This window comes from Schistocerca americana, chromosome 7 (assembly GCF_021461395.2).
Source record: "Schistocerca americana isolate TAMUIC-IGC-003095 chromosome 7, iqSchAmer2.1, whole genome shotgun sequence".
Lineage (NCBI taxonomy): Eukaryota > Metazoa > Arthropoda > Insecta > Orthoptera > Acrididae > Schistocerca > Schistocerca americana.
Window position 1 is genome coordinate 349,656,631 of NC_060125.1, and position 15,430 is coordinate 349,672,060.

General features: G+C 43.4%; 1 protein-coding gene across 1 annotated transcript in view; it reads left to right on the forward strand.

The window, feature by feature from the left end:
- LOC124621875 (myogenesis-regulating glycosidase) overlaps positions 1–15,430 on the forward strand; it is a 247,832-nt gene that overhangs the window by 155,052 nt on the left and 77,350 nt on the right. The window contains exon 5 of the mRNA XM_047147340.1: positions 8,024–8,292. Within this exon, the coding sequence (XP_047003296.1) occupies positions 8,024–8,292 (269 nt within the window). The remainder of the gene's footprint in view (positions 1–8,023; positions 8,293–15,430) is intronic.

The window sequence follows — 15,430 nt, forward strand, 5'->3', positions numbered from 1 at the left end:
CAATAATTGAGTGCCTGATCAGAGGGTTAGCAAATCATGAAGATTGCTGGCTGGAGGCTGCTGTTAGAGTACATGTCTTCCTATCCCATTCCAGGCACGGTATATGGCTTACAAATCACGGAACTGGGAATACCAGTGTAGGATCCATTCATTCCTCAAGATAGTCCTGATGTGAACTTCGGGGTGCATTATCCTATTGGAATATGTCGTTTGGGAGCCTGGTCATGAACGGTATGATAACATGCCTTTTTGTTCTTGCTACATATTGGTGAGCTTTCAGCCTCCCTTCTAAAAGTACCATATAAGCCCTTTTATCATATCCAAAGCTCCCCACACCATTATTCCAGGAGTTGGAGAGCTATGGGTCTCGAGAATCTCTACTTCCTGTTACTTTTCACCAGACCATCTTCAAACTCGTTGGTGTCCATCTGAACGCCACAAACAGAAGAGATACTGCTCGTTTTGTACTACAGAATGCCGTTCAGAGTCTCATTTGACTCTGGCTCTACATCAGTCGCTGTTGTCTGTGGTGCAGTGTCAGCCATTAAAGACCCATGGCAAAAGGAGCGCTCAGTCCAGCTTCCAGCATTTTGTTCCCGGCGGTTCGAGGTGACGCTCTGGCTTTAACTGCAGCCCGGATTTCAACTGTTGTCGTCCTCCTATCCGTCAAAGTCAGTCGAAGAATCCTGTTATCTTCGCCTCTTATCTTTGGAAAATCCAGCGCCTAATCTACTTGCCACACTGTTCTCCTGACTCCATCTCATCACCACTCATTCTGCAGTCATTGCACTATAGACAGCTGTCTCTGCGATATGTCAGTGTGATGCTCCCCACGTCCTTCAGGCGAATGTTTCGACCTTTCTCAAAGCTCGAAAGATGGCGGAAAGCTACACTTGCACATTCTCTTGACATGTTTGTTCAGATCCGCACCTGAAACATACCAGTAACGTTAGGCACTTCCAAAAGCCATCTAGCCATCATGTACCCGTACTATTCTTTATCTGCAGGAATAGAAATTTTCTGTTCTCAAAATGCGCTCACCTTTAGATGAAATTTTAATCATATATCCCACAGCTATGGAAATACTGGAGTACCAGTTTGGCAACGGTTGGTGGAGGTGTTCGTTGTGCAACACCTTCCATTTCAGTGAACTGGAAAACAGCACACTGTTTGATTTTTTATTTTAGTATACAAACTTTTTTTTTGCTTTATTGCCTTCATCAGTACACGTCCTGAAGTTGTAGATGCACATATGTCAACTTCGAGTAAACCATTATTGCTGTCTGTAGTTGTTGGTCGTAAAGTTATTATCAGAAATATTTTAAAGTTGTTCGATAATTTGCTGGTGCTTGTGTGTAATACGTTTTTTTTTTTACTATCTGACAGTTGTAAAAATTCGAGTTTGACAGCTAGTTGTTTACTCAAAGATATTTACTATGCAAATATCTTTGAGTAAACAATCAGCTGTCAAAAATGGAATTTTTTCAGCCCAAACATGTCAGTGGTTCTGTTATATCAAGAGGCTGGAAAAAAAAAAATTCCTCAAAATTTCTCATAACACAAGCTTTTATTTTCTTCATAGCAGCTGGAAATAATTTTAGAAAGTAGTGCATCAGATTTTAGACTAGAAACAGAGATAGAGGGAGGGAGAGTTGGATGGACATATGGATGAAGAAGGTGATGCATTTACTGTTTACTGACTGGTCTGTGTGTCGACAGCCGATGTACTTCGAGCAGATGCGCTACAACCGAGGCCCACGAGGAAGACAGGCCCCGGTGCATACATCATGAAGGTAGGTCTGAACTCACTCGCTCGGTCAGCACAGCAGACATAATGCGTTTCCAAACCTGTTAACTTGTAACAAGGTGTGTACGCACTAACGAGAATTGCATCTTCTACTGGAATCTGCTATTATGAAGTCTTACTAATTAACAGTACTACAACAAAATTTAATTGAAGATCAATGTACGATATAAATGGTATAACGGCTTGTTTATAGCATTTTGTCTCTTTTGCTTAACAGTCCCCATTTCATACAAGAAGTAGTACTTATGCAACTGATAATCATTTCGGCATGATTTTAATTTTATTATACCCCAATACAGCCGTAACAAATTATAAGTAGGCCTATAGACTTCCGATCATTGTAGGACTAACCACAGTAAGACTCCATGATAGCAAATTCCAGTAGAAGATACAATTCTCGTTTCTACGTACATACCTTGTCACGTGTTAACAGATGTAGAAACGTAGTTTGTCTGCTGAGTAGAGTGAGCGAGCGCAGGCCTACCTTCGTGACGTATGAGCCGCGGCCCGTCTTTCTCGTAGGCTCGGCTACAACAAGGAGCGGGAGATGCGCACGTTAGATCACATCTCGTACATGATATGTCTGAGGGGGAGGGAGGGAGGGAGGGGGAGAGGGAGGTAAGGTCGTATGTACGAGGGTCGTTCAATTAGTAATCCCCCGCATTTTTTTCTCAGGACTTATTTATTGTTAAAGAGTCAGAGTTTGCTGACAATATACAACAATATGTCTTGCGCATGTCCTATTTTTCTACGTAGTCTCCATCACTTTCTATGGCCGTATGCCAACGTTGTGGAAGAGCATGTATTCCCTGCTGGTAAAAGCTCTTGTCCTGTAAGCGTAGCCATCTTTTCATTGCATTACTGACATCAAAACGTCTTTCTCATAGAGAATCTTTAAGCGGTCCAAAGCGATGGAAGTCCGTGGGTGCCATGTTTGGACTGTCGGGTGGACTGCCTTTTTGTTTCCGGCGCAAAGTGGTGCACCCAGCTTTCGTCCCCCGTAACGATCTGTGACAGAAAGACCTCTTCGTCGGGTCCGCCGCTCGTGGTCTCGCGGTAGCGTTCTCGCTTCCCGAGCACGGGGTCCCGGGTTCGATTCCCGGCGGGGTCAGGGATTTTCACCTGCCTCGAGATGACTGGGTGTTTGTGTTGTCCTCATCATTTCATCATCATCCAGGAAAGTGTCGAAATTGGACTGAGCAAAGATTGGATAATTGTACGGGCGCTGATAACCACGCAGTTGAGCGTCCCACAACCCAAACATCATCATCATCATCACCTCTTCGTCGGTCTCAAAATACTCCAACGATTCAGATTAAATGGCCTGTATTTGAATCTTGTGGTCAGCTGTGAGCATTCGTGGAACCCATCGTGAGCACGTCCTTGAATATCCGAGAGTGTCGATCATTGCAGATGCACTTCCAATGCTGAACGACAACTGTAGAGCCAATTGTCGAGTGGTGATGCGCCGGTCGGCACGAATAATGGCATCCGCACGATTCAGCATGTCTGGAGCAGTGGCTGTGACAGGACATCCGGAGTGTGGCTGATCATGGAGATCTGTTTCTGCGTTGCCTGAGGCTGTAACTTTGTTTACCCATCGTCCAACTGTACTCCAACTGCACCATCGCCATACACTGCGCTGAGACGTTTATGGAAGTTCATCACAGTTTCTTTTTCTGCACACAAGAATAACAACACGCTGCTTGTAACGTGAGTCGTATGTATTCGCCATTTTGACACTGTACTACGGCTCTGCCATCTTCCAGAACGGTTCGAAATTTCACCGGCGCACAGAACAAACATCAAATGTGAAGTACCAACAAGGAATGTAATTACGTAGGCTTCCGCGACCAGAATCAGTCGACATAAAAGTTTTCTGGGTGTGGTACTGCGTGATAATGTATAAAACTACTGCTGCAGGAGAATAACCAACGTTTCGGCCACGGTTGCAGAGGCCTCCTTCTGGGCCTACTGGTGCGTTCAGGCTACGCAGTATCCCATATATTTTGTTGTTACTGTTCACTGCGCATGTCCTTACGCAGGTAAGATCTTTGAGAAGTTTCCCTGTCTTCATCCTGAACGTACCACACCCAGAAAAATTTTATGTCGACTGGCTCTGGCCGCGGAAGCCTACGCAATTATATTAGCAACCTGTATGGGCAGGAAACACACAGCAACATCCGCAAACTGGAAACGTTCAGGAAGAAGACAGGGAAACTTCTGAACGATCTTATCTATGTAATGGCATGTGCAGTGAACAGTAACAACAAAAAATAAGGGACACTGCATAGCCTGAACGCACCAGTAGACGCAGAAGAAGGCCGCTGCAACCGTGGCCGAAACGTTGGTTTCTCTCCAGCAGTAGTTTTATACATTATGACGCGGTACCACACCCAGAAAACTGTTGTGTCCACCAACAAGGGCGTTTGTCTATGTTGTTGTTGTTGTGGTCCTCAGTCCGGAGACTGGTTTGATGCAGCTCTCCATGCTACTCTATCCTGTGCAAGCTTCATCTCCCAGTACCTACTGCAGCCTACATCCTTCTGAATCTGCTTAGTGTATTCATCTCTTGGTCTCCCTCTACGATTTTTACCCTGCACGCTGCCCTCCAATACTAAATTCGTGATCCTTCGATGTCTCAGAACATGTCCTACCAACCGATCCCTTCTTCTAGTCAAGTTATGCCACAAGCTCCTCTTCTCCCCAATTCTATTCAATACCTCCTTATTAGTTATGTGATCTACCCATCTAATCTTCAGCATTCTTCTGTAGCACCACATTTCGAAAGCTTCTATTCTCTTCTTGTCCAAACTATTTATCGTCCATGTTTCACTTCCATACTTTGCTACACTCCATACAAATACTTTCAGAAACGACTTCCTGACATTTAAATCTATACTCGATGTTAACAAATTTTTCTTCTTCAGAAACGCTTTCCTTGCCATTGCCAGTCTACATTTTATATCCTCTCTACTTCGACCATCATCAGTTATTTTGCTCCCCAAATAGCAAAACTCCTTTACTACTTTAAGTGTCTCATTTCCTAATCTAATTCCCTCAGCATCACCCGACATAATTCGACTACATTCCATTATCCTCGTTTTGCTTTTGTTGATGTTCATCTTATACCCTCCTTTCAAGACACTGTCCATTCCGTTCAACTGCTCTTCCAAGTCCTCTGCTGTCTCTGACAGAATTACAATGTCATCGGCAAACCTCAACGTTTTTATTTCTTCTCCATGGATTTTAATACCTACTCCGAACTTTTCTTTTGTTTCCTTTATTGCTTGCTCAATATACAGATTGAATAACATCGGGGATAGCCTACAACCCTGTCTCACTCCCTTCCCAACCACTGCTTCCCTTTCATATCCCTCGACTCTTATAACAGCCATCTGCTTTCTGTACAAATTGTAAATAGCCTTTCGCTCCCTGTATTTTACTCATGCCACCTTCAGAATTTGAAAGAGTATTCCAATCAGCATTGTCAAAAGCTTTCTCTAAGTCTACAAATGCTAGAAACGTATGTTTGCCTTTCCTTAATCTTTCTTCTCAGATAAGTCGTAGGGTCAGTATTGCCTCACGTGTTCCAACATTTCTACGGAATCCAAACTGATCTTCCCCGAGGTCGGCTTCTATCAGTTTTTCCATTCGTCTGTAAAGAATTCGCGTTAATATTTTGCAGCTGTGACTTATTAAACTGATAGTTCGGTAATTTTCACATCTGTCAACACCTGCTTTCTCTGGGATTGGAATTGTTATATTCTTCTTGAAGTCTGAGGGTATTTGACCTGTCTCGTACATCTTGCTCAGCAGATGTTAGAGTTTTGTCAGAACTGGCTCTCCCAAGGCCGTAAGTAGTTCTAATGGAATGTTGTCTACTCTCGGGGCCTTGTTTCGACTCAGATCTTTCAGTGCTCTGTCAAACTCTTCACATCTCTGATATCACCTCGTACAGGTTATGTGTGAGTCAGAGGGAGAGGAGAAGGGTATTAGGGAGGGTCGGATGGATGGATGGATGGATGCAGTTGGCGATGCATTTACTGTTCAGTGATTGGTTTGTGTGCCCGCAGCAAGTGTACTTTGAGCGGATGTTCTAAAACAGGGGTTCCCAACAAAATTTTCTCGACGAGCTCCTCATCGAGCCTGATTGGTACCTTGTCATATGACAGTATCAAATACCTAAAGAAGCCAAATTAAGAGTCTTTTTATACGCTTTCTATTTTTGGTACTTAGAAAAAACATTGACATATTCATTATTGAAAAAATATTGAGCTTAAAACTTTTTCAATTTAGCCATCATTGTTATTGCTAAATTTGTAAGTAGGCTGTTTAGGTTTTTATGTTGGTAACGCCACGTAGCGCTCTATATGAAAATCACTGACTGTGCTGTGTGAAGGCTGTGGTTGGTTTGCATTGTTGGAATTTGCTATTGTAGTGTTGGGCACTTGGCTGTTAACAGCGCGTAGCGTTGCGCAGTTGGAGGTGAGCCGCCAGCAGTGGTGGATGTGGGGAGTGAGATGGTGGAGTTTTGAGAGAGGATGATCTGGACGTGTGTCCATCAGAGACAGTAAATTTGTAAGACTGGATGTCATGAACTGATATATATATGATGACTTTTGAATATTATTAAGGTAAATACATTGTTCTCTATCAAAATCTTTCTTTTACTGACTATGTCTATCAATAGTTAGTGCCTTCAGTAGTTAAAATCTTTTATTTAGCTGGCAGTAGTGGCGCTCGCTGTATTGCAGTAGTTCGAGTAACGAAGATTTTTTGAGGTAAGTGATTCATGAAAGGTATAGGTTATCGTTAGTAAGGGCCATTCTTTTGTAGGGATTTTTGAAAGTCAGATTGCGTTGCGCTAAAAATATTGTGTGTCTTTTTAGTGTTGATTAGAATGGGTAAAGAGCGCAATGTCTGAGTACGTTCAGCTGTTTGAAAATCAAATATTGTAAGTGTTGTGTACATAGTCCCGCGTAGTCAGCGTGTACACAACTTTCCCACTAGAGTGCGCCCCACTAAGCACAACAGTGCAGCACAGCGCTCGTCTGTCTCCGCACTACGAGATGGCGCCGTCTTAGAGACGGACCAAATTCTGCTTCCGCCAATCCGCGTATTAATATGTAACGCAGCCAATGAGATTGCTGCTAACGTAGAACCTTTTCTCCCCGCGGATCACACTCGCGCAGTGATACATGAGCGCGCGAGGTATTGTAACGAGTGTACAGACCTCCGATTAGACAGTCTGCATTTATCTGCATTGGTCTGCATTAGTCTATAGTCAAGTTTCAGTCTGCGCCTAATAATATTATCATATTCCTGTACATAGCCATGAAGATAAATGTATAGACACTTTGTCAAGTATCAGAGATATGTGAGAATAAGATTAACGTACCAAGGCCAAAGGAACTTCAGATTGTCAATTGTAAATAGCATCCAGAATGAAGTTAAGTAAGGTTTATGATTGTTATTATTTTAATAAATGTGTGTGTGAAAATTAATCAAGTTCTGTTTAAAGTTGGTCACCGTCAATCCGCTACTCTCAGCGTGCAAGTGGCATTTCTATCGTCTGACCTAACGGCAGAAGATAAACACACCACGATAAGACCACGAGACATATTGCTGACACTCGCCTACTTCATTAGAGCGACAAGTCAAATAATCTGATTTTGTGTGTACCGAAGGTCTTATAGTGCGCACACCACAGTAAGAGGTTTATCAGCACAGTAATTTATTAATTTTTTTAAGGGAACGCTTCAAATTGTCGATTATTGCTCAAAATCTTTGTCTTCAAATCTATATGTTTACTATAACAAACTCTTTAAAAAATATAAATTGAGTATGAACTGTAAATGACAGGAAAAAATTAAAACTAAGTGTATTGGTCTTTCAATTTTAATCCACTTGAGATTGCATTGAGTAGACATGTGTGAAAAATAATAACATCTTGCGGACCCCTCTCGCATAGCTCGCGGACCCCTGGGGTTACGCAGACCACCTGTTGGGAACCACTGCTCTAAAACGAGGAGGAGTGGTCAGGTGCGGATCATGTTCACACCTCGTACAGGTTGTGTCTAAGATAGGTAGATAGAGAGAGACAGAGACAGAGAGAGAGAGAGAGAGAGGGAGAGAGGGAGGGTTGGATGGATGGATGGGTGGATGCAGAGGGCTATACGTTTGCTGCTTAGTGACTGCTCTGTGTGCCCGCAGCGGGCGTACTTCGAGCGGATGCGCTACAACAAGGAGGAGCGGCAGGTGCGCATCTTCGACGAGTCGGAGCGCGAGCTGGTGGTGGGCCGGCTGGGGCTGGAGCTGGGGCTCGGCCCGGCCTACGAGTGCCTGGAGAGGGACCGGCGAGACGCCGCGGCCGTCTGCATGGAGTGGCCGCGCCGCGCGCGCCTCCACTGGCGCTACAGCGAACCACAGCAGGAGCCCAACGCCGTGCGCTGCTACCGCCTCTCCTGGCAGGCGCTCAACACGTCAGTACCTCACGCGCCAGCCATGCGTCTGCGTATACAGCCTGGTCCATTGATCGTCACCGGGCCAAATATCTCACGCAATAAGCGTCAAACCAAAAAACTACAAAGAACGAAACTCGTCTAGCTTGGAGGGGGAAACCAGATGGCGCTGCCATTGGTCAAACGGATATCAACTGCGTTTTTTAAAATAGGAACCCCCATTTTTCATTACATATTCGTGTAGTACATAAATGAATGTTTTAGTTGGACCACTTTTTTCGCTTTGTGATAGATGCCGCTATAATAGTCACAAACATATGACTCACAATTTTAGACGAACTCTTGGTTACAGGTAGGTTCGTTAAATTAAAATACAGAACGTAGGCACATTTGAACATTTTACTTCGGTTGTTCCAATGTGATACATGTACCTTTGAGAACCTATCATTCCTGAGAACCCATGCTCTTACAGCGTGATTACCTGTAAATACCACATTAATGCAGTAAATGCTCAAAATGATGTCCGTCAACCTCAATGCATTTGGTAATACTTCCTCTTAACAGCGAGTAGTTCGCCTTCCGTAATGTTCGCTCATGCATTGACAATGTGCTGACGCATGTTGTCAGGTGTTGTCGGTGGATCACGATAGCAAATATCCTTCAGTTTACCCCACAGAAAGAAATCCAGGGACGTCAGATCCGGTAAAAGTGCGGGCCATGCTATGGTGCTTCGACGACCAACCCACATATCATGAAATGTGCCATTCAATACCGCTTCAACCGCACGCGAGTTATGTGCCGGACATTTACATCGCCATTCTGTCATGCACTGAAACATCTTGTAGTATTCCCGGCGGGGTCAGGGATTTTCTCTGCTTCGTAATGACTGGGTGTTGTGTGATGTCCTTAGGTTAGTTAGGTTTAAGTAGTTCTAAGTTCTAGGGGACTGATGACATTAGCAGTTAAGTCCCATAGTGCTCAGAGCCATTTGAACCAGCAATTGCGTACTAAATCAGCATACACTGCACCATTTAGAATGCCATCGATAAAATGGGGGCCAATTATCCTTCCTCCCATAATGCCGCACCATACATTAACCCACCAAGGTCGCTGATGTCGCTGCCATCGTGAATTCTCCGTTCCCCAATAGTGCATATTATGCCGGTTTACGTTACCGCTGTTGGTGAATGACGCTTCGTCGCTAAATAGAACGCGTGCAAAAAATTTGTCGTCGTCCCGTAATTTCTCTTGTGCCCAGTGGCAGAACTGCACGCGACGTTCAAAGTCGTCGCCATGCAGTTCCTGGTGCATAGAAATATGGTACGGGTGCAGTCGATGTTGATATAGCATTCTCAACACCGACGTTTTTGAGATTCCCGATTCTCACGCAATTTGTCTGCTACTGATATGCGGATTAGCCGCGACAGCAGCTAAAACACATACTTGGGCATCATCATTTGTTGAAGGTCGTGGTTGACGTTTCACTTGTCACTGAACACTTCCCGTTTCCCTAAATAACGTAACTATCCGGCGAACGGTCCGGACACTTGGATGATGTCGTCCAGGATACCGAGCAGCATACATAGCACACGCCCGTTGGGCATTTTGATCACAATATCCATACATCAACACGATATCGACCTTTTCCGCAATTGGTAAACGGTCAGTTTTAACACGGGTAATGTATCACGAAGCAAATACTGTCCGCACTGGCGGAATGTTACGTGATGCCACGTACTTATACGTTTGTGACTATTACAGCGCCATCTATCACAAAGCGAAAGAAGTGGTCCAACTAAAACATTCATATTTCTTTACGTACTATACGAATATGTAATAAAAATGGGGGTTCCTATTTTAAAAAAACGCAGTTGACATCCGTTTGACCTATTGCAGCGCCATCTAGCGGGCCAATCATAGCGCCATCTGGTTTCCGTCTTTGAGCTAGATGAGTTTCGTTCTTTGTAGTTTTTTCGTTTGATGCTTATTTCGTGAGATATTTGGCCCGGTCACTGTCAATGGACCACCCTGTATACCACTACTCCGCGATTGTAGACTGGAAATGAGAAACTGTGAAGAACGGAGCAATAAACTGACACAAATCCGCATTAGAAATCGTTTTATTTGAACGAAAGGGAATTGTGATACACGATCTAGTCGCATTAATGTGACCTCCAGTCAGAAACTTGAATAGTTACCTCTTGCAGTGCGAACTGCTTCGAGAAATGCAGGAATAGAGTCAGTGAGGCTCTGGAAGGTACCGATAGGGACGTGGAGGCATCAACACTCCAGTGCCGTGTCGAGCTGCGCCAAGTTCCCCGGCTGAAGATCCATGGCGCGAGCAGCCCGATCGAGGTGGTCCCACTGATTCTCGAATAGGTGTAAAACCGGGGAGACTGGTGCCCAGGAGAGTAGGGTAACCTCACCTCGGTGCTCTTCGAGGACACACGTACACTGCGAGCTGTGTGACACGTAGCAGTGTTCTGCTCGTAGATGCTATCGTGCCGAGAGAAAAAAAAAGCTGCAGGTAAGGGAGCACATGGTCCATAAGGCTAGATGCATATTTGTGTTGATCCGTTGTGTCTTCCAGAATGACGAATTAACCTGGGGAATGCCACGAAAACATGCTCGAGACCATAACGTTCCCTTCTGCTTGCACGGTCTTTGCTTTCGGACGTTTCACGTTGTACACGCCAAAGTCCATCTGTCCGATGGAGCATAAATCTGATTGATCTGTAAAGACCACGTGTCACCACTCAGTGGATGTGCAGTTACGGTAGTTGCGTGGAAATTCCAGCCTTCATCGCCGGTGAACAGTAGTCACCATGAATGTATAAACCGTGCGGCTGCTACGGAGACCCGTGCGCAGCAACTTTCGCTATGCAGTTCGCTAAATGGTCGTAAAGAAGACACTGTTGGTTGCCCCTTGGATCATCTTGGCAGTCAGTTGCTCAACAGTTGCACATCTATTCGCTCCCACTGTGTCTGTTTTTGTGTATCATCAACATGGACAAGTGCAATGAATATGGATGATACGATACTCTATGGTATTCTGCGGTTTGAATTCACTCTGTTGTTTTTTTTTTTTTTTTTTTTTTTTTTGTTTTTTTTTTAGCAGTTGCATTGATTTGTATTTGTAAATGATACTGACAATATTATACACATGTATAATGCATTATTCAAACTACAACTTCTCCCGGATAATTATTTTGTTCAAATTGCACAAGAATTCCACCTGACGTAGTGTAATAATGTTGACTGTAAGCAGTGTTCATATCACTAAAATTACATATCGTACATCAGAGCTTTTATAATATTTCTCTTCAATGGATTTAATTATTCTTAGCAAATTGATCATGAAAAGGAACCACAGAATACCACCCGCACACAACACTGACGTATGCTACCAGAAATATTTTCCCCCGTGATTCGTGCGTAGTTTAATTTTGGCCACTTACATCAGCAATGAAATCTTGTTTAACAATAAATACCATCAGCACTGTTCCTAGAAAATGTACTCTGATTCGATTAATTTTTTTTCTTTTATAAACAGAATTCAGTACCACCGGTGCACATTTATTTCTTACACATCGTAATATTGTTTGCAGTTTCAAATAATTTAAATTTGCCGTTGTAATAAAAGTTAAGACTGCTGCCAACAAAAGATAGAGGATTTCTTTTTTGATTAAGATTTTCCTTTTCCCAATAAATAGTTAATCATTTAAATTGATGCCACCAATAAAAAAAATTATTAAATTTTTTGCGAATTAGTTTAACACAAAACCCATGCTATTTTCAACTAGAAGTACAGACGAAGTTGCTATATAATCGCAACTAACAATGGCTGCGCTTCTTGCAGCTATGATAAAACAATTAATACAAAATTTTAATTAAAAGAGGAAGTGAATTTTCAATAATTAATCACAAATAGTTTTAACGCATTTGGCTCTATTTGTTTTTACCGGCAAATGAACATAAAGGCACAATAATTTTACATTAAATGTTTTTCATTTAACAGACCTCAAATTGATTCGCGTCTTGCGTCGGCGTTGTACATCAGAAGAAGATGACCAAAGGGTACAAAACAAAACAAAAGAATGACATAGATTAACACAGAATGTGAGACAAATGTTGTCTCTGTTTTACATAATTATCATCTTTTTAAGAAATAATTACGTAATTGAATGAACGTTATCCACACGTTCATATTTCACTCGTAATAAAAAATACATATATATCGTGGATGTTATAGCACACACCTCCGCAGCTGTCATTGATCTCTGTCATCTATGACCCATGGTGCACCTTATTTGTCGTGGGGCTCGTTTTGGTTAGCGCCATTTTGCAATGTACGGTACACTTTAACCACTGTGTCATGGCGAACAGTTTGGAAACTTGGTTTGAGCATTACGACAACGACTGCACTGTTTTACCTGACCCCCATCGCCACCCTCCTCCCCCCCCCCCCCCCCCCCCCCCCACCGAAGGCGGTGGTCACATTAACGTGACTGCACAGTGTAGTTTCAGACAGGAATGTCTCGTGGTTTCACACGAGTGAAGACTGAAATATTTATCATTCGGAACTAACCTAAACCACGGACAATGCTACACATCAGTGCGTCACCAAAACCAAGATTTCAGGAGGGGGAGGTGTTTATAATCAACTATTAAATAACACCAAAAGAGAACTTCAAGATGAGATTTGTAGGTATCATATCTTCCTATCGACATTACATTTCCCGACACTTTGTCACATGAGGTCTTACTAAAAGGCGCCTTTTGGGGAGATCTTAAATGCCATGGTGGTAGGTTCGAGGTGTGCTTAATGCTTTTTGTGTTTTCAATTCTAAACTCGAGACGTTTAATGTTTTGTGTGTATTCTATGTGCGGCGTTCATAAATTCCCGCTACGAAAGAGTAATAAATTTGCGTGACGTCGCGGGTCTTGTGCTGCGATGATTTTTGGACCAAGGAAGGAATACTGAATAACTACTGTCGAATCAGGTAGTAACTTAGAAAACAGTCTTGCTGTTTGTTAGCCCATCAAAAATGGCTCTGAGCACTATGGGACTTAATTTCTTAGGTCATCAGTTCCCTAGAACTTAGAACTACTTAAACCTAACTAACACAAGGACATCACATACATCCATATCCGAGGCAGGATTCGAACCTGTGACCGTAGCAGTCGCGCAGTTCCAGACTGTAGCGCCCAGAACCGCTTGGCCACTCCGGCCGGCTGTTAGCCCATTCTGTCAAGCATGTTCACACAATGGAATAACCTCACTTCTGAGAGTGAGAGGGAAAGAGAACTCTTATACGTACATAACAACCAATATTACAGAAGATACTTTCCTATTAAATTAATAAGAAAGTCCGAGAAAGTTTTAGAAAACGTGACAGTGAAGGAAATAATGAGGAGTTCAAAAAAATGGTTCAAATGGCTCTGAGCACTATGCGACTTAACTTCTGAGGTCATCAGTCGCCTAGAACTTAGAACTAATTAAACCTAACTAACCTAAGGACATCACACACATCCATGCCCGAGGCAGGATTCGAACCTGCGACCGTAGCGGTCACGCGGTTCCAGACTGAAGCGCCTTTAACCGAACGGCCACACCGGCCGGCAATAATGAGGAGAAAATGGTACGTGAACCGACAAACATGAACGCAATGTCTGCGCCTATATCCACTAAACTATTGTAATCTGTGACACTTATGTTGCTTATATTATCCCCTAATCTCTGACGTGCCACTAACTGACATTTAGTTATAATACAAGTGCTATTCGGAAAATAAGTTCCAATCGGTTGCGAAATAGAAACTACATAAATGACTTAGTTGACAACATCGGTAGCTCCGTGAGGCTATTTGCAGATGACACGGTTGTCTACAAGAAAGTAGCAACATCAGAAGACTCGTACGTACTCCAGGAGGACCTGCAGAGGATTAATGCATGGTGCGACAGCTGGCAGCTTTCCCTAAACGTAGATAAATGTAATATAATGCGCATACATAGGGGCAGAAATCCATTCCAGTACGATTATGCCATAGGTGGTAAATCATTGGAAGCGGTAACGACCGTAAAATACTTAGGAGTTACTATCCGGAGCGATCTGAAGTGGAATGATCACATAAAACAAATAGTGGGAAAAGCAGGCGCCAGGTTGAGATTCATAGGAAGAATTCTAAGAAAATGTGACTCATCGACGAAAGAAGTAGCTTACAAAACGCTTGTTCGTCCGATTCTTGAGTATTGCTCATCAGTATGGGACCCTTACCAGGTTGGATTAATAGAAGAGATAGACATGATCCAGCGAAAAGCAGCGCGATTCGTCATAGGGACATTTAGTCAGCGCGAGAGCGTTACGGAGATGCTGAACAAGCTCCAGTGGCGGACACTTCAAGAAAGGCGTTACGCAATACGGAGAGGTTTATTATCGAAATTACGAGAGAGCACATTCCGGGAAGAGATGGGCAACATATTACTACCGCCCACATATATCTCGCGTAATGATCACAACGAAAAGATCCGAGAAATTAGAGCAAATACGGAGACTTACAAGCAGTCGTTCTTTCCACGCACAATTCGTGAATGGAACAGGGAAGGGGGGATCAGATAGTGGTACAATAAGTACCCTCCGCCACACACCGTAAGGTGGCTCGCGGAGTATAGATGTAGATGTAGATGTAGACTATGAAAATGAAAACTGTTTTATTTGCAATAGTTAGCTACACCTTAGAGCTACTTCTTTACATAGTCGCCGCTCAGACTTACACGTTTTTCGTAGCGTTGTACCAACTTTCCAACACCCTTGCCATAGAAGACAGCCTCCAGTGCTTCCCGCCAATTCTCTGCGCTTGTCTACAGGTAGTTGTCTGTGCCCAAAATGTTGTCTCCACAGCCAGAGGCTCATGTGAGCAGTGACGATACTCAGGACGAGACAATTACGGGCTGTGTTGTGGGTGATCAAACACTTCCCATCGAAAAAGCTGCAGGAGCATCTTCATTGTTCCTGCAGAGTGCGGCCGAGAATTGTGATGGAGAACGAAACGCATGATAGTTATGTTATGTAGACTGCTAAATCTTTCACCAGGCCTTCATTTTTCGCTGGAGACACTATTTTCTGTGTATCTTTACGTGCTCACTGTGCGCTCAGAAT